This window comes from Orcinus orca, chromosome 1, assembly GCF_937001465.1.
Source record: "Orcinus orca chromosome 1, mOrcOrc1.1, whole genome shotgun sequence".
Taxonomy (NCBI): Eukaryota; Metazoa; Chordata; class Mammalia; order Artiodactyla; family Delphinidae; genus Orcinus; species Orcinus orca.
In genome coordinates, this window is record NC_064559.1 from 42279869 (window position 1) to 42304720 (window position 24852).

Consider the following 24852-nt stretch of genomic DNA (forward strand, 5'->3'; position numbering starts at 1 on the left):
ACTGTTTTTACTTAAGTGTCAGTTGATTAGTATGAACTATTCCTTAGAATTCTATTAATTATGTTGAATTAATAGTCAATACCAGGCTATTCTGCTTTTGAAAATTTACAACTCTGTTAGAATTGAAAATGGGTTGTGTTTCTGTGCTGTAGTGATTGCTGTGCTGTAGTTTGTGATTGCTGTGCTGTAGTTTGTAGCTTGATGTTCCCCTTTTCCAGGGAGAATCCTGAACCAACCTATCCATGAACATACTCTCTGCCATTTCCTTAATCCTTTTTTGGGGAAATCTCTTTTATAATAACAACTGTTGGTGAACCATTCATCAGAAAACTCTTGTAAGTGTCCTTTAGTTAGATGATTGCATGGTCCTTTGTTAGAAATGGAATAAAATTTTGAAAAGAATGTCTTCTGTCTAGCTTGCTTCTTGAGGTATAAATAACCTTGAAGTTATAGCAACATTTTTTGGTTTCCCACGTATTTCATTTAAACATTGGAATTCTTATTTAGGAGAGGAATTTTACCACCTAGAATTTGTTTCTATTTCCTTTTTTTTCACTTTCTTTCTCTGTTAACAGATTCATTTAGTTATTGCTTAGAATTTAGTCATGCTTCACAAGTGCTATTGAAGATCAGTAGATATACTGCTTGTCTAAGCAAGTATAGGGCTAATAATATGGTATCCTTATAAAAGTGGAGAAATTTGGCTCTTTTATACCCACACACACACACACCCCTTGGTGCATGCTACCAGATAGCTCTGTTTTCTTCCTAAGGATGCCAAAACACTCACATGGAGTAAATAATTTAAAATTATCCAGGATAGTTTTTTCTTTTTATCTTTTAAAAATTCCCTCTAAATTTTTATTTATTAAGAGCAGCATGGGTGAATCTTAAGGGGGACAGCAATAGTTAATGTGGCTGCTTGTTCAGTAGATTCTCTAGAGCAGGGGTCCCCAATGCCCCGGGCCACGGACTGGTACTGATCCGTGGTCTGTTAGGAACTGGGCCGCACAGTAGGAGGTGAGTGGCAGGTGAGCGAGCAAAGCTTCATCTGCCGCTCCCCATTGCTCGAGTTACCGCATGAACCCCCCCCATGCCTCCCCCTCCCTTCCCCCCAGTCCGTGGAAAAAGTGTCTTCCACGAAACTGGTCCCTGGTGCCAAAAAGGTTGGGGACCGCTGCTCTGAACACTTGCAGAAGGTAAAGAAAAAGATGGAGATGTTGTGCCCTCCTCCCCCCACCTTTAAAAAAAAAAGTAACCTATAGCTCTGTTTCTCTCTAGGTAGTAAATTTCACTGGGGAAATGTGGGAAAGGAGAATCAAAATAGAACTTTCTATGTATCATGTCAGAAATCTCTAACGTTGAAGTCATTTCATAAATAAAATAGTTTTAGAAAAGCTATTTGAGCACATTCGGAAATGTGTCAAGGGAAAGAAAAAGCTCTTCAAAAGGGGAGGAAAGAAAATCTGTAAGCAGATAGTATGGTAGTGATGTTACACGAAAAGATGATCCAGCTAGTTTTAAATATTATATGAGAGTAAAAAAGACAAAGTTAATTGAATTGAGTGGTTTTGTAAAAGATCTAAAGTTTTTTTGGTATCGTTAAGAGAAATTATCTGAAAAGAAAGCATTTGTTTTATGTAAAAAGTATTTAAGGCAGTGTTTTTAATGAAAATTAAGCTTTTATTAAATTTGTAGTCTATTGTGATTGTCACTGAACTAATATTTAATTGAGGAATTTTATTCAGAGTAACTATAATAAATAGGAAATTTCTGCAGGGTTGGTTCTGCAGAGTAATAGCTGTTAATATAACTTTTTTTTTTCCTGATAGGAAAGAATTGATTATTAGAAAAAATATGTTTTGCATGTATCTTTTGGGACTTTGTATAGTCCAGTTATAGACATCCATACTTGCTGATGTAATGGACATGTGCTTTTGTTCACATTTACATTTTGAAGATTTCTAGAAATGTCCAAGCTCAAAAGGAGTAAGAAGAAAAGGAGGCAGTCGATGGTGACATTTTGGGGATGCTTTGATTTCCTGCCTTTTTTGAGGGTTTATATTTGCTCTTAGGTATTTCACTTCTACAGTCTTAGAGTCCAGAATAAGGAATATATGAGTGAATAAATTAGGGCATGGTGAAGAAACACAGATTCTCTAATTTTTGCTATGACAGACTATCTACTGGTTTATATACCATGGTATTATTATTATTATTGTGATTCAATTGTTGACTTTTGCCCTTTAAGTTACTCTGACTTTATCTGAAAATGACCCTAACTAGAATATAAATTTTTTTTTTTTTTTTTTTGCGGTACGCGGGCCTCTCACTGTTGTGGCCTCTCCTGTTGCGGAGTACAGGCTCTGGACGTGCAGGCTCAGCGGCCATGGCTCACGGGCCCAGCTGCTCCGTGGTATGTGGGATCTTCCTGGACTGGGGCACGAACCTGTATCCCCTGCATCGGCAGGCGTACTCTAGAATATAAATTTTATCTGCAGATTTAATTGTTTCCATGAGCTTCAGTCTTTTGAATAGTTCTCATGTCTCATTTATAATGGCTTTAAGGATTGCATTTCCCTTATGTAAGATTACTGTCATGAGGACTTCGCTGGTGGCGCAGTGGTTAAGAATCCACCTGCCAGTGTAGGCACAGGTTCGAGCCCTGGTCCGGGAAGATCCCACGTGCCACAGAGCAACTAAGCCCGTGCGCCACAACTACTGAGCCTGCGCTCTAGAGCCCGCGAGCCACAACTACTGAGCCCGCGTGCCACAACTACTGAGCCTGCGTGCTACAACTACTGAAGCCCGTGCACCTAGAGCCCATGCTCCGCAACAAGAGAAGCCACCTCAGTGAGAAGCCCGCACACCGCAACGAAGGGTAGTCCCCACTCGCCACAACTAGAGAAAGCCCCCGTGTGGCAACAAAGACCTAACACAGACAAAAAAAAAAAAAAAAAGATTACTGTCATGAGCCCACCACCCATTTCCCCTTAAGCCCTTGGCAAGTGTGGTAGCACCATAATTTGATCTATTTAAAAAATATAAAAATAACACTATTTTCCCGTGACAAAATTATGTTAATGTATCAAAATTAGAAACTACAGAGAAGCAAGATAAGAAAATTAAAATCACTTGTAATCTCACTGTCCTGAGACCTTTTACTTTTCGAGTGTTGGTTTGGCTCTCTCAGTTAGTTCCTCTTACTCTGTCTTTTACTGGAACTGTTGATTTTCTGCTGTCAGCATTTGTCTTGTTTACTTCCATTTAAAATAAAATCTCTTCTTCCATCCAGGTGTCATGTGTCATGGCATAGCTGAGCTTCTTAAATACTTACTTTGTGCTTGGTTTCTTCTTTACTTCTGCCTGACCCCCATCATTCAGTTGTTAGATTCCTCATCTTGTTAGAAATGCTGAGAAATGTTTTCTGAGTGATTACCACCTCTCTCCCGATGACTCCCCAGTTAATACCTCTTGTTTAGTTTTTGCTCTTGAACTCCAAACCTGTCTTTTCTATTGGACAACTCCAATTAAATGCCTCACATGCACCTAAATAAAATATGTCTAAAATTGAACTTCATTCTTATCTCAAAACAGCGTTTTCTCCTTTGCTCTTTACCTTAGGGAATAACACTACTATTTATCTAGTTGCAAAAGCCAAAATTTTAATAATTATATTTGGCATCTCACTCTCCTTTTAAATACTTCATTCCCAACCACTTCTCTCTCTCTGTCTTTTTTTGTTGTTGTTGTTCTAGCTGTTATGTCCCTTCAGTGTGCCCACCTAAGTCAGTACTTTGTGTAGGTGCTCCTTCCATAATATGCTTGGGCTACTGTTTTAAGCATTTATTATGCTGTCTTGTGATGTAGTTATTGTGTTGGCTTATTCTTCCTAATTTGACAGGGAACTCTTTAAAGGAGGGACTTTGTTTCTCATTTCTTCATCCTTTGTGCCAACACAGTGCCTAGCATAAAGTAGGCTCATGAAAATATTTGTTTTGATGACTATTTTTGTTGTCAAGTAAATGAATAAAAGGAAGGATAAGGAGGAAGCAGTTTGTTTAAATTAATTCATATTATAGTCTGACTAGTCTCCTAGGATTAAAAGCAAGTCTTCTATATTAAAGCAAGACACTTAGTAATCATGGTAGAATTTTTGATAGTATGGCAGAGTTTAGTGAAGAATTTCTTATATACAGGAGTAGATTTTTTGACAAGTCTCTTAAATCACACTTGGTTATCTCTTTGGCCTAAGATTTGCTTATTAGCATTACACTATTGAGTTTGTTAGAAGTGAAATAATTAGGTTTTTCAGAAGTAAAGGCCCCAATATACCAGGTAATGGAATTAAAAACTCAGTTTTACCCTATTTTGTGGCAACTGAGGGGCTGAATCAGTGACATCAAGGCCATGTGTCAAATTCTTTTTATTAAGTGTTTTTTCTTTCTAATTTAATCTAAATAAGTTTAGACAATAATTGAAACTAATGAAAGTAAACTTTTACGTGTTGTATAATCTAAATGATTGTTATTTTGTTTTTTGAAATATCCTAATTTTAGTGATATTCTGATCAGGATTTACCTTGCCTCCAGAAATCTTGTTACTATTTTTATTGAGATTTATGAAATGCAAAAGTTTAGGTTAACTATTTGCTACAAAGCCTTTTTTTCAGTGTTTTTCAGATTATTCTTTTAGGCAAGTGCTGAGTATGTTTTTTATGTTTAAAAATTGTCTAAACTACTTTGTGTTTATAAACATGCTGTTTTTGAGATGAATATATATTTTGACATCTAACTCGTTTCCAGGGTAATAGTAATTAATGTTTGAAGAGGTTAAGTGATATTTTATGTAGTGTAAACCTTTTTTGTACCAGGTTGATATTTTTCTAGTATGAAGAAAATAGTACTTGTTTAAAATGAAATTTAAAAACCCAAACAGAATAGTTTGAGGAAGAATTGCTGCTTTATATTTTTAAATAAAATATTATTAGTTAATTTTAGACAGTTAACCATATTGGTTAGAACTTATATGTTTGCCTTTGCATGACAATTTTGAGCACTTGAATAAAAAGATTATTTGTTTTTCAGATATCTGTGGTTTCACTGTGAGTTACACATTTAATTATCTTCTCTCTTTAGATAATTGTATGGAAGAGATACAGTGACTTTAAGAAACTACACAAAGAACTATGGCAAATTCACAAAAACTTATTCCGACGTTCAGAATTGTTTCCTCCATTTGCTAAAGGAATAGTGTTTGGTAAGTGATTATTTTGAAATTGTGATTTTGAAAAGTGATGATTAGCTAATTATGTATATATACTGAACACTGAAACACTGTACCATGAAGTCAGAAGCCCCTTATTAAGATAATTCCTATCATGCCTCAAGCAATTGAAGTTGTTTATTCATGTTCTTTTTTTTTTTAAGATAGGCGATTCCTATTTTATTTCTCCAGTGACATATTTGCTGTTGAATATAAATTAAAGGCCTGCTTGCCCACCAAAGCCAAGGCCTTTAGGTGGTTCAGTCAAAGAGGTAAGACCTCTGGCTGGCTCACATGAGAATCGTCCACTCCTTGGCCCAGATTTTGGGATTTTGCCAGCTTTGGATTCATCAGTAATTTCTTCAGTATCCTTAAGTGTCAGACCCTCATAGTAGTTGTCATTTATTTGAATCATTGGTGCATTTACACAGGCCCCTAAACATCCCACTTCTATAAGAGTGAAAAGTTTGTCAGGTGTAGTCTCCCCAACCTTTATTCCAAACTTTTTCTGTGTAGTCTCCAGTATGCTGTCAGAATTTCGAAGCATGCAAGGTATAGTAGTGCAGACTTGAATATGATACTTTCAACTGGCTTTCTATTATACATTGTATAAAAAGTTGCTACTTCATATACTCTCATTAGAGGTATTTATAAAACTTCTGGAGCCTTGTTCATAGCAGAGATGGGCAGCCATCCATTCTGTCTTTGGGCTAAATCCAGGACTGGAAGCACAGCAGCTGCTTTATGCCCTCCTGGGTAGTTTTTTACAATGGCCTCTATCCTCTTATAGTTTTCTGGTGTGAAATCAAATGGAGTATCTGGGTTATTCTCAGGAGTATCTCTCTGCACAAATAAGGCTCTTCCAGCTCCATTCTGCACAGCTGTCTTATGCAAATTCCTTATATGTCTTCCCCACTGGGCAGTGAGGCAGGCCGCGTGGGCCCGAGTGCCACGGAGAGAAACATGGCAGGCCAAACTGCAGACCTTTCAGGTCACCTGTTTTTTCATGTTCTTGCTGTGGTTTTGTTAACTCAGAATGCATTTACTCCTTTCTTTCATGAAAAAACAGCACCAGAACAACTCAAACTCTAACCGATGAAGCAAATAGAAAAACCCTGTAGGAACATGAGGTGACATTGAATTATTCTTATACAGTTGTCCCTTGGTGTCTGTGGGGGATTGGTTCCAGGACGCCCTGTGGATACCAGAATCTGTGGATGCTCAAATCCCTTATATAAAATGGTGTTGTGTAGTCAGCCCTCTGGATCTGCAGGTTCTGCATCTATGGATTCAACCAGCTGTGGATCGACACCTCATATAAGTGAAATCATACAGTATTTGTCCTTTTGTGACTGGCTCATTTCACTTCGCATAATTTCTCAAGATTCACCTATGTTGTATCAATAGCATGTGTCAAAATTTCCTTCTTGTGTCTGAATATAGTCCATTGTGTGTGTAGACACCATTTTGTTTATTTTTTCATTCATCAGTGAACACTTGGATTGCTTTTACCTTTTGGCTATTAAAAATAATACTGCTGGGAACATGGGTGTACACATATCAGTTCAATTCCTGCTTTTAATTCTTTTGGGTGTATACCGAAAGTGGAATTACTAGATCATATGGTAATTTTATTTTTAATTTTTTGAGGAACCACCATATTGTTTTCCTTAGTGGCTGCTCTATTTTACATTTCCACTAGCTGTGCATAAGGGTTCCAGTTTCTCTTCGTCCTTGCCAACACTTGTTATTTTCTGTTATTTTGATACTTTGGTGTTCCTTTTTTTGCCTTTGTTTTCACTTACTTAGTTTACTTTTTCTTTTTCTTTTATTTTTTGCGGTACACGGGCCTCTCACTGTTGTGGCCTCTTCCATTGCGGAGCACAGGCTCCGGATGCGCAGGCTCAGCGGCCATGGCTCACGGGCCCAGCCGCTCCAGGGCACGAACCCGTGTCCCCTGCATCGGCAGGCGGACTCTCAACCACTGCGCCACCAGGAAAGCCCTTAGTTTACTTTTTTTTATATTAAATTCTCTTTGTTAAAAAAATTCTCTAAAAATAATTGATATGTTTTTTAATCCCTTGACTGGACCTTGACCAATAGAGTACAGAATGTTATTTCTTGTTTTTTTCTATAACTTTACCATAAATTTTCTTGTATGGACAGCTTTATATTCATCCTGTTATTTATTTTAAAATTAATTAATTAATTTTTGGCTGTGTTGAGTCTTCATTGCTGCGTGCTGGCTTTCTCTAGTTGTGGCGAATGGGGGCTACTGTTTGTTGCAGTGCACGGGTTCTCATTGTGGCGTCTTCTCTTGTTGCGGAGCACAGGCTCTAGGCATGCAGGCTTCAGTAGTTGTGGCATGTGGGCTCAATAGTTGTGGCTCACAGGTTCTAGAGCGCAGGCTCAGTAGTTGTGGAGCATGGGCTTTGTTGCTTCATGGCATGTGGGATCTTCCTGGACCAGGGCTCGAACCCATGTCCCCTGCATTGGCGGGCAGATTCTTAGCCACTGCACCACCAGGGAAGTCCCATCCTGTTATTTTTAAAAAATCAATTTCTGCATGTGGAGTTGTAGAGTCAAAGTATATGGACGTTATTTTTCAAACTAGACAGTTTTTTTTTTTCAGGTTATAAAGTACCATATGCAAATAAATCAGATGATACAGAAAACTACTTAAAATAAAAATTCAACCTTAATACCATTTCCTGGATGGTATAACATTTTAGCATAATTTTTAGACTCTGTGTGTGTGCTTGTGCTTGTGTGTACATATGAGTATGCACATGCTTCTTTACCTTTCTGTACATTTAAACTTCAAAATTGAAGTCTTGCTAAATGTAGTCTTGAAACCTCTTTTTCATACAGTGGTATATTGTGATTGTCTTTTCGTATCAATGAAAGAATCTACATTATTAATTTTAATAGATGCATAGTATCTCAGTTTTTGTATATACCATGATTTATTAACCAACCTTTTACTCATATATTATTTTTAGTTTTTTTGCTATTATAAACAACACTGCTTAATATTCTTATTTGTACACTGTAATGCAGATGTGCAATTATTTAATTAGGATAAATTCCTGGGAGCAAAATTGCTTGGTCAAAGGGTATGCATATTTCTGTGACTTTTGTTGCATATTGCATTATTGTTTTCAAATAATTTTAACATCAGTATTCTTTTTTTTTTTTTTAACATCAGTATTCTTTATACATTGGAATAACTTTAGAAGTCAAAGTAATGCAGGTATACCTAAGAAAATTGAAAAACAAAGCACAAAACAAAGCTCATAGAAGAATGTTCAATAAAAAGTAGTAGTTTCCTGGAGAGCAGCGTCAGGATCATGGTAGCATGAGATGATCCCTTCTTTCCCCTTCAGTCTATAACTAGTAAAACAACTCAACAAAGTTTCCTTTGCCTAACAGAACAGGATGCTGAAGAGATCCACACATTTTTACATCTGAAGGTGACTGGACTGAGCACATAGAGGAGGTGGAACCAGGGGAACAGTGGAGGTGGTACCTGCAACTCCAGCCCCTGGCCATGGTGACTGAGTCCACAGCCCCAGAGAATGCAGTAACAGCAGTGGAGGCAGCGCACATGACTCTGGCCTTCCAGCTGCAATGGCACCTGCAGCCACAGGGGACCATGCAGCAGGGCATGTGATCCCGCTGATGCACTGTCAAAAGTCAATGATAAGGAAAGAATTTTAAAGGCAGCCAAGGGAAAAAAGATAGTAACCTGCAAAGGTACCCCCCCATTGGGCTTTCAGCAGATTTCTCATCAGAAACTCTATTGTCTGGGAGAGAGTGTGATGACATACTCAGAATACTGAAAGATAAAAAATGTCAGCCAAGAATAGTCTATCTGGCAAAGTCGCCCTTCATATGAAGGAGAAATAAAGCCTTGCCCACACAAACAAAAGCTAAGGCAATTTATCACCATTATACCTGTCTTATAAGAAATGTTGAAAGGAGCTCTTCTACCTGAAATGGAAAGGCAAAAGTACACAAAATTTCGAGTAAGGTGATAAATAGATAGAATCAGAAAGTACAGCTCTGTGGCAGAATAGGTTGCTAAACACAATTGTGACATAAAGATTAAAGGGAAAAAAAGCATTAAAAATAACTAGCTACTTCAACTTGGTAATTAACTCACAACATAATAAGGGATAATATGTGACAACAAAAACATAAAAGGGGAAAAAAGAAACATAAAAGGGGAAGAGGGAAAGGATGGAACTGTATAGGCAAATGAAGATATGATACTATCAGCATAAAAAGGACTATCTTATCTATGAGATGTTTTATACAAACCTTATGATAACCACAAAACAAAAAATCTAGAGCAGAAACATGAAACATAAAAAAGAGAAAACTGAGCAAAACATCACAGAAAAACACCAAACTGGGACTGCTCTGGTGTTGCAGTGGATAAGATTCTGCACTCCCAATGCATGGGGCCTGGGTTCGATCCCTGGTCAGGGAACTAGATCCCACATTCATGCCACAACTAAGGAGCTGCTGAGCTGCAACCAAATAAATAAATATTAAAAATAAAAAAATCTTAAAAAAACCCCCCAAGAACACCAAACTAAAATGGCAGACACAAACACAAGAAAAAAAAACAATGAAGATAGAGAGCAACCAGAAAATGATAAATAAATGGCAGTACTAAGTCTTCATATGTCACTAATCATCTGAAATGTAAATGGATTGAATTCAATCAAAAGAAGCAGTGACCAGATGGATTAAAAAATAAGACCCAACTATTTGTGGCCTCTGGGATACTCAGCTCTAAAGACAAATACAGGCTCATTGTAAAGAGATGGAAGATGATACTCCAAGCAAATGGCAGCCAAAAGAAAGCAGGTGTAGCCATACTTAGACAAAAATAGACTTCAAGTCAAAAAACTAACGAGACAAAGATGGTCATTATATAATGGTAAAGGGAACAGTCTGTCAAGAAGACATGACATTTACTAATAATATATACATCTAACATAGCACCAAAATATATAAAGCAATTATATAACAGTCGTAAAGGGAGAAACTGACAGCAACATAATAATAGTAGGGGACTTTAACACCCCACTTACATCAATGGATAGATCATCCAGACAGAAAGTCAACAAGGAAACATTGGCCTTAAATGAAACATTAGACTAGACTTATTAAATAGACATATACAGAACATTCCATCCAAAAGCAACAGAATACACATTTTTCTCAAGTGCACATGGAGTGTTCTCAAGGATAGACCATATGTTGGGACAAATATCAAGTCTCTTTAAGAAGATTGATCAACTACAAGAAGGCTGGAAAAGGTCGCAAATATATGGAGACTAAACAACATGCTGCTGAACAGCTATTGGTCAATGAAGGAATCAAAAAAAGACATGAAAATAAGATGTACCAGAATCTGTGGGATGCAGCAAAAGCAGTTCTAAAACAGAAGTTTATAGCAGTATAGGCCTACTTCAGGAAACAAGAAGAATCTCAAATAATCTAACCTTACAGCTAAAGGAACTAGAAGAAAAGAACAAATGAAGCACAAAGTCAGTAGAAGGAAGAATGTAATAAAAATCAGAGTGGAAATAAATGAAATAAAGAATTAAATGAAAGAAAAGATCAGTGAAACTAAGAGCTGGTTCTTTGAAAAGGTAAACAAAATTGACAAACCTTTAGCTAGACTCACTAAGAAAAAAGAGAAGGCTCAAATAAATAAAATCGGAAATGAAAGAGGTGAAGTTACACTGAAATACAAAGGATTATATAAGAGACTGATATGAACAAATATGCCAGCAAATTGGACAGCCTGTAAGAATTGGATAAGTTCTTAGATACAAGCTTTCAAGTCTGAAACATGAAGAAATATAAAATCTGAATAGACTGATCACTAGTAAAGAGATTGAAAAGTAACCAAAAACCTCCCCAAAAAAACAGAAGTCCAGGACCAGATGGCTTCACTGGTGAATTCTGTGAAACATTCGAATAAGATTTAATACCTGTCCTTCTCAAACCCTTCCAAATATATTGAAAACAAGGGAATGGTTCTTAACACATTTTATGAGGCCAACATTACCCTGATACCAAAGCCAGATAAGGACAACACACAAAAGAGAAAATTACAGGCCAGTATCTCTGATGAGCATAGATGCAAAAATCTTCAACAAAATATTAAACAAATTGAATACAACAATACATTAAAAGGATAATACACCAAGATCAAGTGACATTCCTTCCAGGGATGCAAGGATGGTTCAGTGTCTGCAAATCAATTAACGTTCTACACCACATTAATGAAACGAAGGATAAAAAATCATATGATCATTTTGATAGATGCAGAAAAAGCATTTGACAGTTTTCAATATCCATTTATGATAAAAACTTTCAATAAAATAAAATGGGTACAGAAGAAATGTACCTAAACATAAACGTATCTAAACATAATAAAGGCCATATATGACAAACTCATAGCTACCATCATATTCAGTGGTGAAAAACTGAAAGGTATTCTTCTATCAGTGGGATCAGGATGCCTGCTGTTGCCACTCTTATTCAACATAGTATTGGAAGTCCTACCCAGAGCAATTAGGCAAGAAAAAGAAATAAAAGCCATCCAAATGGGAAAGGAGGAAGTAAAACTGTCACTATTTGCAGATGACATGATTTTATATATAGAAACCCCTAAAGATTTCACCAAAAAACTATTAGAAATATTAAACGAATATAGTAAATTTGCAGGGTAGGGAATAAAAGTACAAAACTCTGTTGCATTTTTATACCCTAACAATTAACTAGCAGAAAGAGAAATTAAGAAAACAGTCCCATTTGTAATCCCAACAAAAAGAATAAAATACCTAGGAATAAACTTAACCAAGGAGGTGACAGATTTGTACGCTGAGAACTGTAAGGCATTGTTGAAAGAAATCGAAGAAGACACAAAGTAATGGAAAGGTATCCCATGTTCATGGATTGGAAGAATTAACATTGTTAAAGTGTCCATATTACCTAAAGCAATCTACAGATTCAATGCGATCACTGTCAAAATCTCAACATTTTTCACAGAAATTGAACAAAAAATCCTAAAATTTGTATGGAATCACAAAAGACCCAGAACAGCCAAAATAATCCTGAGAAAAATGAACAAAGCTGGAGATATCACACTCCCTGATTTCAAATTATACTACAAAGCTGTACTAATCAAAATAGCATGTTATTGGCAGAAAACAGGCACACAGATCAATGGGACAGAATTGAGAGCCCAGAAATAAACCCAGACATATATGGATAACTAATTACAACGAAGTAGCCAAGAAAGTACAGTGGAGAAAGGAAAGTCGCTTCAATAAATGGTGTTGGGAAAACTGAATAGATACATGCAAAAGAATGAAACTAGACCACTACTTTATACCATACACAGAAATTAACTCAAAATGGATTAAAGATTTGAATGTCAGATCTGAAAGCATAAAATTCCTAGAAGAAAGCATAGGCAGTACTCTCTTTGATATTAGTCTTAGCAATAACTTTTTGGATATGTCTCCTCAGGCAAAGGAAATAAAGGCAAGAATAAATGGGATGACATCAAACTAAAAAGCTTCAGCACAGCAAATGAAACCATTAACAAAATGAAAATACAGCTTACTGAGTGGGAGAAAGTACTTGCGAATCGTATATCTGATAAAGGGTTAATATCCAAAATGTATAAAGAACTCATACAACTCAACAACAAAGAAAACCAAACAGCCTGATTAAAAAATGGGCAGAAAATCTGAATAGATCTTTTTCCAAAGACATACAGATGTCCAACAGGCACATAAAAGATGTTCAACATCACTAATTATTAGGGAAATGCAAATCAAAATCACAGTTAGGTACCCCCCCCTCATGCTCATTAGAATGGTGATTATCAAAAGTGTTGGAGAGGATGTGAAGAAAAGGGAACCCTCATACACTGGTGGTGGGAAGGTAAATTTGTGCAGCCACAGTGGAAACCAGTGTGGAGATTTCTCAAAAAATTAATAGAAATACCATATGATCCAGCTATTTCACTTCTGGGTATTTATCTGAAGAACATGAAAACACTAATTTGAAAAGATATATGCAGACCTTTGTTTATTGCTGCATTATTTAAAAAATCCATGATATGGAAACAACCTAAATGCCCTTGATAGATGGATGGATGAAGAAGATGTGGTATATATATGCAATCAGATACTACACAGCCATAAAAAGGAATGAAATCTTGCCATCTGCAAAAGCATGAACGGACCTAGAGGGTATTATGTTAAGTGAAATAAATCAGATGGAGAAAGACAAATACTCAAAAAAAAAAGCTGTAATTTTCCACTCTACCCATCTTCCTCCCAGTTTGCTTCTAGAGAGAACTGACTTTTATCTTTTTTATTTTTCATTTCTTGAGTGTGTATTCCATATCTATAATAGTAAGTTTATACCTTTTTTTTTTCTTTGACATAACAGCTTATGACATGTCTTTTGACTTTTTACTCTGGCAGGTAAGAATTTGACTTACCCTGTTCCCTTGTATTATTACATAATATTTTTAGTTCCTCTATTGACTGCATCTCTGTTTCTTGTTCCATAACTATGGACAATACCATTTGTCTCTGTAAGATGAATCTAAGAGCATATTTGTCCTTTCTTTTACCTCTTTAGCCCCTTTCACCACTCAGCGTATTTTAACGTTTGTCAAAGGTGATAGTATTTGTATTCTGTTCAATAATCATTATTAAGATTCAATACTTAATCTGTAGAATGATTTTCAAATCTGCAATTTAATAGACATCATGTGTAACATTTGTATTATTATGACTATGTAAATATTGTTCATTATTATGTTAGGTAGTGTGCCAGAATCACATTTTGTTCTCTAAGTTTAATTGTGATGATTACTGTGACAATGTAGTTTTTTAAAAAACTTTTTTTAACATCTTTATTGGAGTATAATTGCTCCACAATGTTGTGTTAGTTTCTGTTGTATAACAAAGTGAATCAGCTATACATATACATATATCCCCATATCCCCTCCCTCTTGTGTCTCCCTCCCACCTTCCCTACCCCACCCCTCTACGTGGTCACAAAGCACCGAGCTGATCTCGCTGTGCTAGGTGGCTGCTTTCCACTAGCTATCTGTTTTACGTTTGGTAGTGTATATATGTCCATGCCACTCTCTCACTTTGTCCCAGTTTACCCTTCCCCCTCCCCATGTCCTCAAGTCCATTCTCTACATCTTTATTTCTGTCCTGCCCCTTTTTCTTTCTTTTTAGATTCCATATGTATGTGTTAGCATACAGTATTTGTTTTTCTCTTTCAGACTTACTTCACTCTGTATGACAGACTCTGGGTCCATCCACTTCACTACAAATAACTCCATTTCGTTTCATTTTATGGCTGAGTAATATTCCATTGTATATATGTGCCACATCTTCTTTATCCATTCATCTGTTGATGGACACTTAGGTTGCTTCCATGTCCTGGCTATTGTAAATAGAGCTGAAATGAACATTGTAGTATGTGACTCTTTCTGAATTATGGTTTTCTCACAGTATATGCCCAGTAGTGGAATTGCTGGGTCATATGGTAGTTCTATTTTTAGCTTTTTAAGGAACCTCCATACTGTTCTCCATAGTGGCTGTATCCATTTACATTACCACCAACAGTGCAAGAGGGTTCTCTTTTCTCCACACCCTCTCCAGCATTTATTGTTTGTAGATTTTTTGATGATGGCCGTTCTTACCTGTGTGAGGTGATACCTCATTTGTAGTTTTTTTTTTTTTTTTTTTTGCGGTACGCGGGCCTCTCACTGTTGTGGCCTCTCCCGTTGCGAAGCACAGGCTCTGGACGTGCAGGCTCAGCAGCCATGGCTCACGGGCCCAGCCGCTCCGCGGCATGTGGGACCTTCCCAGACCGGGGCATGAACCCGTGTCCCCTGCATCGGCAGGCGGACTCTCAACCACTGCGCCACCAGGGAAGCCCTCCTTTGTAGTTTTGATTTGCATTTCTCTAATGATTAGTGATGTTGAGCATCCTTTCATGTGGTTGTTGGCAGTCTGTATATCTTCTTTGGAGAAATGTCTATTTAGGTCTTCTGCCCATTTTTGGATTGGGTTGTTTGTTTTTTTGATATTGAGCTGCATGAGCTGCTTGTATATTCTGGAGATTAATCCTTTGTCATTTGCTTCATTTACAAATATTTTCTCCCATTCTGAGGGTTGTCTTTTGGTCTTGTTTATGGTTTCCTTTGCTGTGCAAAAGCTTTTAAGTTTCATTAAGTCCCATTTGTTTATTTTTGTTTTTATTTCCATTTCTCTAGGAGGTGGGTCAAAAAGGATCTTACTGTGATTTATGTCAAAGAGTGTTCTTCCTGTGTTTTCCTCTAGGAGTTTTATAGTGTCTGGCCTTACATTTAGGACAATGTAGTTTTAATAGAGTCTTTTTTTCTTATACTACATAGGTAAGTCAAATTCATGCTGCATGCTAGTTTGCTAAATATTTGGACCATGCCTTTTGTGGTAGACAGTCTCCAAGATGGCCACCTGTAATCCTCCTCTCCTGCTAGTTATACATTGGTGTCTTCTCTTCCCAGGGATTGGTCTTTGGGACCAGTAGCATAAGGAAAAGTGACAGTATGTCATTTCTGAGATTAGGTTGTAAAGGCCATGGCTTCTCTATTGGGGATGTTCCCTCCCTCTCTCTCATTACTTGCTCTGAGGTTTACCAGCTTTCATATTGTAAGGACACTCATGCAGCCTATGACGAGGCCCCCATGGAGAGGAACAGGGGGCAACAGCCAACACCCTGCAGGCATCTGACACCTGGCACAACCATGTGAATGAACTTAGATGCAGATTCTCCAGTTCCTGTAGAACTTTGAGATGACTGCAACACTGACTGACAGCTTGACTGCAGCCTCATGAGAGACCTTGAGCTAGAACCATCCAGCCAAGCCACTTTTGGATTCCTAACTATCAGAGGTTGTGTGAGATACTAATGTTTATTGTTGTAGGCTGCTAAGTTTGGGGGTAGTTTGTTACATAGCAATGACTACTTAATAGATTTTTTTTTTTTTAACCTGTAAGTAGAGTGCTGTTATGACAAAAACCAAAAAATGTGGAGAGTGGCTTTGGAATGAGCCATGGGCTTTGAGGAGAGTGTGAGGGCCTGAAGTGTCCTGAAGAAGCTATTCATAGAAGCCTCACGGTCGTTGATAAGACTGCAGGTGAGGGTTTGCAGGAAAATCAGGTAACTGTTACTGGAAATTAGAGGAAGGTAGTGGATCCTTCTTATGTAGTTGCAGAAAGTCCAGCCACATGGTTGCATACAGTTATTTGGAAAGTAGAAAATGTACCAAAGAAGAGGGTAATGTAGCTAAGGAGATTTCCAACCAGAGTGTTTATAAGTATGGTGTGGTTTCTTCTTGCTGCTTTTAGTAAAATGTGAGAGGAGAGAGAAATTAAAGGAAGGATTGTTTTTGTGGTGGCTTAAAACAATAGAACTTTATTTTCTTGCAGTTCTGGGGGCCAGAAGTCTGAAATAAGTATCTGTGGGCAGAAATCAAGGCGTCAGCAGGGCCTAGAGCCTCTAGGGAAGAATATGTTCCTTGCCTCTTTCAGTTTTTGGTGACTGGGTGTGTTTCTTGGCTTGTGCCAGCATCTTGTCAATCTTCAAAGCCCTCATCTTCAAACCTCTGTCTGCTTCATCTTCATATTGCCTTCTCTGTGAAATCTCTCTCTGTTTCTCTCTTATAAGAACATTTGTGATGGCATTTAGTGCCCACCCTGATAATTCAGGATAATCTCAAGATCCTTAATCAAAAGTGCAAAGGCTCTTTGTCCAAATAACATATCATTTACAAGTTCCAGGAATTTGGACCTGGTATCTTTGGGGTCATTTTTTAGACTATCGCATATATTCACCTTCCTTCCTCCCTCCATGTCTCCATCCCTCTCTCCCTTCCTTCTTCCTTCCTTTCTTCCAAAACTTTTAAGATCATGAATATATCCTGCTCTTCTACAAAATTGCCTCTTAGATTTAGCATCCATTGATTCTTGCATGAACCAGTGTTTGCATGATGGCTACAAAATAATGATTTTTCCAGTTCCAGCACCCCTTCCACATTAATGATTATCCTCCCTTCTCACTTTATCTGTGTATCTTTGTTAACTATTCTTCTTTTTACTTGTATCTGTTTATCTGTCTATACAGCTATATGTCTGTGTATTGTATCTGTCTGTATATTTATCCATCTATCCATTATTTATTTGGACACATATACCTATTTTTTTCCCCTAATAGTTTAGAATTCATTAATGTACTTAATTATTTTGATGCTCAAATTGTCCTAGTTTTGACCAGTAGGAGACCTTTTACTCTGGCTTTTCTGTCCTTGTAACTTCTTCCTATCAAATTTTTTTTTTTTAAAGTACTTCTTACTTTTAGGCATAAGAAGATGTTCATTGCTCATCTTGAATTTATTATGCTCCAGCCCTGGAATCAGCCGTCTTTTCACAGAGCCCTGGTTGCTTTTTGTGGGGAATGATTTTAGAAACTATGTTAGTTATCAATTTATTGTGTTTTAGCTCCAAATCAACCTTTTATTGCCTTGTTGGACCTACTGTTCCAACTGGCATGTATAAACTTAATCTGCAGAGGGTGTTGGAGGGACCCTTCGGGAGATAGGGTTTGGGTGTACTTCTGTTCCTGCTTGCTGTGTTGCCAGTGGCATGTGCGTGTGTGGGCTGCCCAGTGTGCTCATCCTCTAGCAAATTTTGTTGCCAGTTCCTATCTGGGGCTTCCTGCCTTCCACCCTTGGCCTGCTGACACCACAGCAAAATTTCTTGTTTGTCAGTTCCAGCCTGCAGTTCCTTGCGCACCGACTTTGGCCCTCCTACTATGGAACAGGTGTGGCTCGGGCAGCCCGGCTAACTCCTCTTACCCAGTGTGCTGCAGCCACAGTCTCCGTGAGATCTGAAGTCCAGCCTTGGGGACGAGGCGCCCCTTACAAGTACTGCCTTTGGTTTTCTCTCTCCACCCTAGGATATTCCTTATAGTTCTCTTTTATTCCTTCTTAGTAGTTAATCTTGTGTAAATAGTTAATAATTCTTTGTAAGACTTTTCCTGTTCAAATTGCTGTGTGGATTCCATTTTTTGGCTGGACTCTGGCTGCCACAGAGACGAAAGAGACAACTGCCTGGGCAGTAGATAAGCTCATGGTAGCTTGCTTTTAGGCTCTTTCAGCTGCTATAGTTGGGAAACACAATGCATTTATGTACATACATATTACAATGCATACATAATACATACTTCCATTCATATACAAACCTGCATATATATATGTATATGTACACATATATTTTTATATTCACGTACATATACATATTTCAGAGTTGTTTATGATAGCTTTTGCCAAACAAATTTTTATATGTTCAGTTCTATTCTTTTTTTTTTTTTTTGCGGTACGCGGGCCTCTCACTGTTGTGGCCTCTCCCGTTGCGGAGCACAGGCTCCGGACGCGCAGGCTCAGCGGCCATGGCTCACGGGCCCAGCCGCTCCGCGGCATGTGGGATCCTCCCGACCGGGGCACGAACCCGTGTCCCCTGCATCGGCAGGCGGACTCTCAACCACTGCACCACCAGGGAAGCCCTTCAGTTCTATTCTTGCATGCCCCTCCACTAACCTCCCTGCCATGATTTTGCAGTTTTGGTCCTGATTAGAAAGGTCTCCCATACCTACATTTGCTTGTAAGATGATTTTTATAGCTTAAAAAGTTCTTTTTAATATCCATGTGGAATTTATATTTGAATGGGATATCAGATGACACTCCATTTTACTGTTCTTTCAGATGGTTAGGTGTCTGTTATAAGATCATTTATTAAATAATCCATATTTTTCCTAGTGAAATCTTTGTTATACTTTTCATATGCGTTGCCATGAATTAAAGATTTTTTTCTTTTGTGGCATTTATTTGTCTATTCTTACATTAATTCCTGTTTCTATACCGTGTTGATCTTCGTATAATGGCTTTAGAGAGTATGTTCTGATACCAACTATATTTCTCATCAACATTGGGGAAATTGCTGCCTTTCAGGATCACCCTGGAATTCCTGGGGCTCTTACATTGGTGCTTCTTGGTTTTAAGAAGCCGTGCCAATTATCCATTTATTGCCTCTTAGCTTCAGGTCCCTTCTTTTTTTTTTTTTTTTTTTTGGCCATGCTGCGAGGCTTGCAGGTTTTTAGTTCCCCAACCAGGGTTTGAACCCGTGCCCTCGGCAGTAAAAGCGCAGAGTCCTTACCACTGGACCTCCAGGGAGTTCCCCTTCAGGTCCCTTCTTTCATTTCCCGTTCTGCATTAATGGGTTGGACTCTGTAAGCATTTTCCTTTACAGTGAGTATGCAGTTAAGCTTCACAGTAGAGGACACGGGAGGGGCATTGTGGGAGGGTGAGGTCTTTTCTTCTTCTTTCCAGTGTTCTATGGGCTTTGTTTTTCATTTTGCTTTTGCTGCACCGTTGCCAGAGGCATCTGCCTCAGCTGTATACCTAGAGCTCAGGCTCCTGATAAGCTTGCAGCCCCAGCCAATTGATGGCCATCTAGCTAAGCACACCAAGGTCCCCCAGACCTATTGGAGAATGGGCTTCAGACTCTCTGACTTCCTCTGTGTACCTGCCTCTCAGCTTCAGCCTGCTAGCACCCTGTACCCCTCCTGACAGGGACACTGTAGACCTAAGGCCTTGTTGCCCTGCAGGTGAACAGATTCTTGATGCCCCTCTCCTTCTCCATGCATGTCTGACAGCTTTGGCCTGCCTTTATTACTTCAGAAAGTCATTTCCTGTGGCCTTCCCGACACTGCCACTGTGTCTCCCAGGCCTTGCATTACCTTGCTTGTGAGTGGGCTCCCAGCACTGTGACTCTCTCGTTGCCCACCCACCAGACTTGTCCCTTCTGAAGTCTGCAGGGGTCTTTCCTGGCAACTGTGGACCAGTTCTGGCCCGGGAAACCCAGCAAATGTCTCCCCCATCCAGTGGCTCTAACCATACCTTTTCCAAGAAAATCTGGGTCCTAACCTTGGGGAGGGCTTTCCCCTTCCAGTTTTTTTCTTCCTTGGGTGCCCTGGGGTATTCTTTAGAGTTCTCTTTTCACTTTAGAGTTTCATTTTTCCATTGTCATGGTTAATAATTCTTTATATTAAACTTTTCCTGTTCCAATTACTGTGTGGTTTTGATCTCTTGACTGAACCCTACTGTCTGTCTTTCATTTTAGAAGAATTCTGGATGATCTGATGTTACCTTGTCTCCATTGGCTAAGAGTCCACGTGGCACAGGGATTTCTTCATTCTGATTTGATTGCAGGACCACAGTACTAACTGAGCTTCACACCTGCTTCCTCAGGATATTCAGCACGTTTTAACAGCTCCTTGAGATCTGGGCACAAGATGCAGAGAATCTTATATAGTATAGCAACATCAGTGGCATTTATGCCAGGATAAAGTGGTCATCGAAAGCTTCTTGCTACAATTATTTAATTTTAATACTAAATATTAACAATTTATGATATATAGTGATATTTTGAAATATAAGTAATAGCAAGAAGTATCTTGGATGCATAATTAAAAAGGTGAAAAACAATTGAGGGATGTGGGCAGCTGGTCACTAGCAATAGAACCATTAGTTCTGATGGGTCCATCCATTCATTCCGTTCTCCTATTAAGCATTAGGAGGATCCACAGACTCTTTGTTATCATAGGCTATTAACCTTTGACTGCTTGCTTTTGGCCTTTGAGTCCAGACATTCCGTTGGTGCTCCACATTTCTGTTGCCTTTTGTTCATAGTTACTATCCAAGATCTATGGTTCCCTACGTTTTTTCTTGACACCTGTCCTGATTAAAGTTGCAGCTGGTTACATGCCACAAATCTGTTATTAATAGAGTCTTCTCTGATAAATTTCAGTTTAGCTCTTAATTATCTGGAAATTTTATGGGCATATTTAATTCAAGAAACATTTTAGAAATAAGCACTGTGGATACAATGACTCAATCTCTGTCTTCTAAGAAACTTAGAGTCTCATAGTTGAAGTGAGCATCATGATCCAGAAGTGCTTTAGGATGTGGCATTCTTACTGTCAAGTTTTTAAATCTTGTGACACTCTACTTTTATTATGAAGATGCAAATAATTTAAAAATAGACTAATCTGAGGAGTTTTAAGAATCATACTTCTAAATCCATATCAAAAAGTTTTTTTTCTTTTGTATTCTGAAAGTAAAGAAACCTCCCTCATGTTGTACTTAACTGTCTTTTCCTCCCCCTTTCAACTCTAAGCTGTGTTGTTTAGAGACTGCTTTATTCTTACTTATGGATATATCTTCAGCATGTAGGACCATGCCTAACATATAAATGCTTGAAAAATAAATTTAGCAAAAAGAAAATGAGTGAAGATTTAAGAATTGGAGTAGTTACAGGCAATGATATTAAAAGTCAGTCACGGGCTTCCCTGGTGGCATAGTGGTTAAGAATCCGTCTGCCAATGGCAGGGGACACAGGTCTGAGCCCTGGTGTGGTAAGATCCCACATGCAGTGGAGCAACTAAGCCCATGAGCCACAACTACTGAGCCTACGCTCTAGAGCCCACGAGCCACAACTACTGAGCCTGTGTGCTACAATTACTGAAGCCCTCGCACCTAGAGCCCATGCTCTGCAACAAGAGAAGTCACTGCGATGAGAAGCCCGCACACCACAACGAAGAGTATCCCCTGCTCGCCGCAACTAGAGAAAGCCCGCACACAGCAGCAAAGACCCAATGCAGCCACCCCCCCCCCCCAAAAAAAGTCAGTCTCATGGCAGAAATTTAAAAGTTTGATTATAGCTACTATGGGGAAATAGATACAGGAAGAGTAGAAATTTGACCAGGTTGGGGAGGATAATTTGGAATATACCTTTTCCTGTTTTTGGTAAATTTTACTACACATCTATTCTCATGTCTACACAGGAGATATTTATCAGATTATTAGACGCTTTGGCTTCAGAAGTCTCCTTTACACTCTTAAAAATCATTGAAGCTTGAAGATTGTATTTGGTTATATCTCTTAATATTTACCATACTAGAAGTTTAAAAATATTATTGTACTAAATTAAGAATAAAAACACACTTAACATGTTAATATTTTTATGAAAAATGATTTTTCCAAAGCAAAAAAACTAGAGGAGTACTATTAGTTTACTTTTGAGAACCTCCAATGCCTGTATTAAAAGAAGACAGCTGATTCTTTTTTTTTTAATAAATTTATTTATTTTATTTATTTATTTTTGGTGCATTGGGTCTTCTTTGCTGTGCGGGCTTTCTCTAGTTGCGGCGAGCAGGGGCTACTCTTCGTTGCGGTGTGTGGGCCTCTCATCGCAGTGGCTACTCTTGCTGCGGAGCAAGGGCTTTAGGCGCGCTTTAGGGTTTCAGTAGTTGTGGCTTGCGGGCTCTAGAGAGCAGGTTCAGTAGTTGTGGTGCACGGGCTTAGTTGCTCTGTGGCATGTGGGATCTCCCCGGGGCTCAAACCCATGTCCCCTACCTTGGCAGGCGGATTCTTAACCACTGCCCCACCAGGGAAGTCCCAACAGCTGATTCTTGTATCTGCTTCTGGATTCAGTCTGTGGTGGTGGTTTTGGTTGAAGTATATGACGAAAATTTAGGGTCACACAGATGATGTAGTTGAAAAAGGAAGGAGTATTTTAATAGCTCTTCAGATAACTGAAGATATTCTTTGATACATAGAGCTTGACAGTGGTAAATTCCTCCTTTTTTCTGTTATTGAAGTCTAGCTGATTTACAATATTATGTTAGTTTCAGGTGTACAACATAGTGCTTTGATATTTTTAAAAATTATACTCTATTTGAAGTTATAAAATGTTGGCTGTATTCTCTGTGCTGTACATTACATCCTTGTATCTTATTTATTTTATGCCTAGTAGTTTGTACCTCTTAATTCCCTACCCCTATATTGCCCCTCCCCTCAACCTTGTCTCCACTGGTAACCATTAGTTTGTTGTATGTATCTGTGTGTCTGTTTCTGTTTTGTCATACTCATTTGTTTGTTTTATTTTTTAGATTCTACATGTAAGTGAAAATATACAGTATTTGTCTTTCTCTGCCTTATTTCACTAAGCATAATACTTTCCAGGTACATCCATGTTGTTACATATGGCAAAATTTATTCTTTTCTATGACTGAGTAGACAGCGGTAATTTCTTATTCTTTTATTAACATTTTTTTTAATTGGAGTATAATTGCTTTAGAATGTTGTGTTAGTTTCTGCTGTAGAATGAAGTGAATCAGCTGTATGTCTACCTATATCTCCTACCCCTTGGACCTCCCTCCCCCGCCCCCCCATCCCACCCATCTCAGTCGTCACAGAGCACCAAACTGAGCTTTCTGTGCTTTATAGCATGTTCCTACTAGCTATCAGTTTTACGCATGGTAGTGTATATATGTCAATCGTAGTCTCCCAATTCGGCCCACCTTCCCCATCACCCCCTGGGTCCACATGTCTGTTCTGTACATCTACATCTCTATTCCTGCCCTGCAAATAGGTTCGTCTCTACCATTTTTCTATATTCCACATATATGTGTTACTATATGATATTTGTTTTTCTCTTTCTGGCTTACTTCATTCAGACTGACAGACTCTAGGTCCATCCACATCTCTACAGATGACCCAATTTCATTCCTTTTTATTGCTGAGTAATATTCCATTGTATATATGTGCCACATCTTCTTTATCCGTTCATCTGTCATTGGACATTTAGGTTGTTTCCATGTCCTGGCTATTGTAAATAGTGCTGCAATGCACATTGGGGTACATGTGTCCTTTTGAATTATGGTTTTCTCAGGGTATGTGCCCAGTAGTAGGATTGCTGGGTAATACGGTAGTTCTGTTTTCAGTTTTTTAAAGAACCTCCATACTGTTCTTCATAGTGGCTGTACCAATTTACATTCCTACCAGCAGTGCAAGAGGGTTCCCTTTTCTCCACACCCTCTCCAGCATTTACTGTTTCTAAATGTTTTGATGATGGCCACTCTGACCAGTGTGAGGTGATACCTCATTGTAGTTTTGATTTGCATTTCTCTAATAATTAGTGATGTTGAGCATCTTGTCATGTGCCTCTTGGCCATCTGTATGTCATCTTTGGTGAAATGTCTATTTAGGTTTTCCACCCATTTTTTGACTGGGTTGTTTGTTTTTTTGATATTGAGCTCCATGAGCTGTTTGTATATTTTGGAGATTAATCCTTTGTTGCTTCGTTTGCAAATATTTTCTCCCGTTCTGAGGGTTGTCTTTTCATCTTGTTTATTGTTTCCATTGCTGTGCAAAAGCTTTTAAGTTTCATTAGGTCCCATTTGTTTATTTTTGGTTTTATTTTCATTACTCTAGGAGGTGGGTCAAAAAAGATCTTGCTGTGGTTTATGTCAGAGTGTTTTTCCTTTGTTTTCCTCAAAAGTTTTGTAGTGTCCGGTCTTACATTTATGTCTTTAATCCATTTTGAGTTTATTTTTGTGTATGGTGTTAGGGAGTGT

General features: G+C 38.3%; 1 protein-coding gene and 1 pseudogene across 8 annotated transcripts in view; one reads left to right on the forward strand and one right to left on the reverse strand.

The window, feature by feature from the left end:
- The window catches only part of RPS6KC1 (ribosomal protein S6 kinase C1), a 221036-nt gene that overhangs the window by 27575 nt on the left and 168609 nt on the right, over positions 1–24852 (forward strand). For 6 of the 8 annotated variants that reach the window (XM_004275247.3, XM_033438041.1, XM_033438040.2 and 3 more), the window contains exon 3: positions 5139–5259. In XM_004275247.3, coding sequence (XP_004275295.1) covers positions 5139–5259 — 121 coding nt within the window. Of the gene's footprint in view, positions 1–218; positions 336–5138; positions 5260–15507; positions 16272–24852 lie in introns of those variants that run through there. The other 2 variants (XM_033438042.2, XM_033438039.2) reach the window with 2 other exon arrangements.
- On the reverse strand, positions 5432–6418 carry LOC101273466 (NADH dehydrogenase [ubiquinone] flavoprotein 2, mitochondrial-like; annotated as a pseudogene).